Below are 5463 nucleotides of genomic sequence, written 5' to 3' on the forward strand. Positions count from 1 at the left end.
AGGGAGTACTTGAGTAGAGGCCCAATGTCCATCTCCTACCTTAATACTAAACCTATAAATATATGCACATAGATCTATTTCCCCATCATCATATATATATTTACATATATATACATGCCTATATTTAGACCTCTATAAATGTCCTTTGGATTGGGTACAAATATGGATCTCTTCCAGTTATTTGGCCAAGTAGCTGCCTTCTAATTTTCCTGGCATAGACAAGTACTTCCAGTGCTCCATCGGCTTGATGAAACATTTCAGTTGGTATCCCATCAGTTCCTGGAGCCTTGTTTTTGACTAATGCTTTTAGTGCAGCTTGAACAACTTCCTTCAGCACCACTGGTTCTTGCTCATATGCTACCTCCTGAAATGGTACAATGTGGACTCGTTCTTTTTGGTACAGTGACTCTGTGTATTCTTTCCATCTTCTTGTGATGCTTTCTGCATCGTCAATATCTGGCCCGTAGATTGCAACTTGAGGCTTAGAATTTTTTGAGCTCTTTCAGTTGAAGAGATGCTGAGCATGGTCTTCCCTTTTGGTTTTCTAGTTCTAGGTCTTTGCATAGTTCATTTTAACATTTGACTTTGTCTTCTTGAGCTACCTTTAAAGTTTGCCATTCAACTCCTTGTCTTCATCATTTTTTCCAGTCTATGATTAAGAGCAAGTTTCAGGGTCTCTTCTGACATCCATTTTGATCCTCTCTTTTTAAATGAAATTTTGCTTTTTTCATGATTGCTGTTCTTGATGTCTTCCCACAGCTCATCAGGTCTCTGTCATCACTGTTCCACGCAGCAAATCTGTTCTTGAGATGCTCTCACAATTCAGGGGGAAGAGACTCAAAGTTCTGTTTTGGCTCTTGTGGACTGGTTTTCATTTGCTTCAGTTCAGCTCGATGTTAGCAGCTAACCCAGGCTAGGGGCTGATCATGGAACACACCATCAATTGCTCATATGTAAGTTCAGCACAAAGCTGAAGAGTTAGTTATGAGAGAAATGCAAATCAAAACCACAATGAGATACCAATTCATTCCCCACTAGATTGGCTAATGGAACGATGGTGTCACAGGGGCAAGGTCGGCAGGTTAAACCCACCAACTTCTCGGCAGGAGAAAGATAAGGTTTTCTGCTTCCATAAAGATTTATAGTCTTAAAAAGCCACCCACAGGGCAGTTCAATTTATTACAGTCATTTTGAGTCTGAATCAACTCGATGGCAGTGAGTATAGTTTGGGGTTCAGGGTGGCTAAGATTATATATTTAGATTTATGTAATTTGGTCCCAGGTGTAAGTTTATATAATCACCACCATAAGCCAGATACCACACAGTTCTGTCACCATACAGATCCTCACTGTTGCCACTGCCCATTTGTACTTGTCTCCCAACTTTAGCTCAATAAATCAATACTGTGAATAAAAATATTTTAATATTTATTGACTGATTGATGTTTTCTTCTGTGAACTAGCAAGTCTTTACTTTTTTAACAGGTTTATTGGCACTCCTTCCACATATCATACAATTCAATGATTCAACCTATCAAGAAAATTGTATGATCATTACCACAATCAATTTTAGAACCTTTTCTTCTTCCTTGTATTCACTGTTATTCTTGTAATTTTATTTTTTATTTGTGGCAAAAATTTGCAGAACAAAACATTCTGCAACTCAACAACTTCTGCATGTATAATTCAGTGACACTGATTACATGATTTAGGTTGTATTACCATTATTGACATCCTTTTCTAAACTGTTCCACCACCATTAACGTAAACTCAATGCCTCCTGAGTAAAAACTATTCTTCCTTTACCCAAGATAAGCAGTGGGTCAAGTTTGGTTTCTTCTTGTTAAGGTTTTAATAGTTTTCTTGACAAAATATTCATATATCATACATTTACATAATTAAATCACTTTTTAAAAGAGTTGTGTATACATCACTACAATCAGCTTTTCTTTTCCACAGTTTTAATGGCAAGTAATTTACAAATCATAAAATTTAATAGTCCAATCATTCAATCATATCAAGAATTGTACAATCACCCCCAAATAACTGTTTTTAGAACATTCCCCCTCCTGCCGTTAAATCGCCTCCAAGATGAGTTACGCAATCACAATCCACTGTAGTGCTCCCTCCCCCTCCCCAGTTTTAATACTCCCTCCTTCCTCCCTCACTCATTGTTTGCACCCCAAATCCCCTCACCCCATGTCCCCATAAACCATTGCACCAGTTATTGTCTCTATGCATCTACTCCAGTGGTTCTCAACCTGTGGGTCATGACCCCTTTGGGGGTCAAACAATCCTTTTACAGGGTTGCCTGATTCATAACAGCTACAAAATTACAGTTATGAAGTAGCAACAAAAATAATTTTATGGTTGGGGGCCACCACCACATGAGGAACTGTATGAAAGGGTTGCAGCAGTAGGAAGGTTGAGCACCACTGATCTACTTCTTTGGTGCTTCACAAACTGGGAAACCCAACAGAAACAATAAAAAACAAAATGAAACCGCAAGAAGAAAATAATAATAATATGAAGATAAAAATAAAAAGTAAGAAAGAAATATTTTAGAAGCCAGAGAAGAGATTTATCATGGAACAGGTAAGAAATATTTGAGCCTACAGCAAATTCAGGTCAGTTGAAGAGGGAGGTCAAATGACCAGAAATCTGTTATACACGGTTTGATCCACCATAGTCATGTTGTCAATAACCTCTGTCTGACAGTACAGCTGTTTGAGTCCCTCTTCTGTCGCTAAAGGGGATCAGCCAGAGGCTTAAGCTGGCAAGTCTTTTAAAAATGTTTTACATTAATCTCTTGTTGTACATACTCCAAATTCTTTTTCCCAACTTTGTTTACACCATTTTTGCTATGCTTTTGACTTTTATATAGCTAAACTTCTTTCCATATTTTATTCCAATACTTCTACGTTTTTGTTTTGTTTTTAACATTAAAATCTTTCATTTCTTCTAGTGCAGGGAGGCGCTGTGCCATTACCTAGCTATGCCACTTTGGATCCATCATTAGCCTGCAGAACCCGCCTTTTCTAGTCACCAGAATTCTTCTGAGAAACAAATGAAAATATAAGAATGAAAAGAATGTTCCAAAATTGCTCAACGGATATCTATCAATCCTTAAGTGCCATTAATTAGAGAATTCTCACCGTCAACCTCCACAAGTAAGAGGCTTTCCCTTCCCCAAATTCTGAGTCCCAGGAGGTCAAGTGACTGGCCTCGCGTCACAGATGGAGGCTAGCGAAGGGCGGGCACCAAACGCGAACCACGCAGCCTTTTCGTCAAGCAAAGCAGCAGCATTCCCTGCGCTAAGCTCGCTCTAGGGACCTGTCGTCCCTTGTCTGTATTCATATCTATGCACAACAGGACGACTGCCAGGAAAATGAAGAGCCTATAATTAGGAAGCAGGGAGGTGACAGCAAAGAATGTACACAGAGAAGTAGAATGGGAGGTCTGCATTTCAAGTCATAGGCTCCCACCTTGTTTCCGACAGCCTGGGATTTTGATAAAGGCTCCATAGTCTGTCACCATAGCAACCTATAAAGAAAAAAATCGATATGTCACACAAATGAGAAGCTCTCTTCCGTGGCACTTAACCTAGTCTCTTCAAATTTCCACCCAGTACTGACTGAATCTGTTTGCTACAAAACTGCCTAAAACTGATCATCTGTCAAACATTCCTTCTATTCTTTATGAAATTTAGATGGACAGGTATGATTGTATACATTAAAAACAATGGTGAGAAAAGGTTGGTCAAATGGAATGCTGGTACCTAAGAAGTCCCAGATCCCACTCCTATTAAAATTCCAAAAGAAAGAAAATGAACAAAGGAAGCAAACAAAAGACAATCAAATAAAAATATTGTACTTTAGATTAGCTGGAGCTGGGGCTTCAAATCCCAATACAGAAAATTTTAATAAATTGGGATAAAACTTCATTTTTCCTAAATTTGAGATCAAATCAGACTACATAACCTGTTCTATTTGACTCCAAGACTCCTAGACTTTACCAAGACAATTAAAAAGTACATACACAGACATTTGATGGACATGAAAAGTTCAGTTTTAGCTTTTTGGCAGAGCTAATCTTCTAAGATGAAGACTTTAAAAATTAAATGGTCCTACATAACAGGTAACCAATAAATATTAGTATTGAAAGGCCCAAGAGCCCCAAACATCTGTAACTCAGGACTTCTCTTTCCCCCTACATTCTCAAGCCTACCTTTAGTCTATCCACCTGAATACTGAGAACATCGCAAGAACAGATCTGCTGCTCTGAACACTAATGATAAGACCTGATGAGCTGTGGAAAGACATCAAGAACATCATTTGTGATCATTAAAGATACAAGAAAGAATCAAAATGGATGTCAGAGGAGATTCTGAAACTCACTCATAATCATAGAGTAGCTAAAGCAAATGGAAGAAATGATGAAATCAAAGAGTTGAATGGAAAATTTCAAAGGGTAGCTCGAGAAGACAAAGTCAAATAGTAAAATGAAACGTGCAAAGACCTAGGATTAGAAAACCAAAGAGGAAGAATATGCTCAGCACATCTTAAACTGAAAGAACTCAAGAAAAACAATCCAAGTCTCAAGTTGCAAACTTGAAGAATTCTACGGGCAAAATATTGAACGATGCAGGAGGCACCACAAGATGATGGAAAGAATACACAGAGTCACTGTACCAGAACGAAAGAGTCCACATTGCACCATTTCAGGAGGTAGCATACGAGCAAGAACCAGTGGTGCTGAAGGAAGTTGTTCAAGCTGCACTAAAAGCATTAGTCAAAAACAAGGCTCCAGGAACTGATGGGATACCAACTGAAATGTTTCATCAAGCCGATGGAGCACTGGAAGTACTTGTCTATGCCAGGAAAATTAGAAGGCAGCTACTTGGCCAAATAACTGGAAGAGATCCAGATTTGTACCCATTTTAAAGAAAGGTGGTCCAACAGAAAGCTCAACTTATAGAACCAATTATTAATATCACATGGCAATAAAATGTTGCTGAAGATCATCCAACAATGGTTGAAGCAGTCCAATGACAGGGGGCTGCCAGAGGTTCAGGCCGGATTCAAAGAGGATACGTAACAAGGGATCTCATTGCTTTTATCAGATGGATCTTGGTTGAAAGCAGAGAATATCTGAAAGATGCTTACTTGTGTTTTATTGACTACACCAAGGCATTTGAGTGTGTGGATCATAACAAACCTTGAGGTGAATGGGAATTCCGGAACATCTGATTGTGCTCCTGTGGAACTTGTACATGGATCAAGAGGCAACTCCACAAACAGAACAAGGGAATACTGCATGGTTTAAGATTGGGAAAGGTGTGTGCCAGGGTGGTATCCTCTCACCATACTTATTCAATCTGTGTACTGAGCAAATCATCAGAGAAGCTGACTTATATGAATGGGAATGTGACATCAGGAGTGGAAAAAGGCTTATTAACAGCCTG

General features: G+C 38.8%; 1 protein-coding gene across 8 annotated transcripts in view; it reads right to left on the minus strand.

Moving 5' to 3' along the window:
* Positions 1-5463, minus strand: part of ZCCHC17 (zinc finger CCHC-type containing 17) — a 92290-nt gene that overhangs the window by 53573 nt on the left and 33254 nt on the right. For 5 of the 8 annotated variants that reach the window (XM_004705028.2, XM_045298998.1, XM_045298999.1 and 2 more), the window contains one exon: positions 3485-3542. The exons of the other annotated variants lie outside the window; for them this stretch is intronic. In XM_004705028.2, coding sequence (XP_004705085.1) covers positions 3485-3542 — 58 coding nt within the window. The remainder of the gene's footprint in view (positions 1-3484; positions 3543-5463) is intronic. 8 annotated transcript variants of the gene reach the window in all.

This window comes from Echinops telfairi, unplaced genomic scaffold (genome assembly GCF_000313985.2).
Source record: "Echinops telfairi isolate 266 unplaced genomic scaffold, ASM31398v2 ScPeMD7_7457;HRSCAF=8495, whole genome shotgun sequence".
NCBI lineage: Eukaryota > Metazoa > Chordata > Mammalia > Afrosoricida > Tenrecidae > Echinops > Echinops telfairi.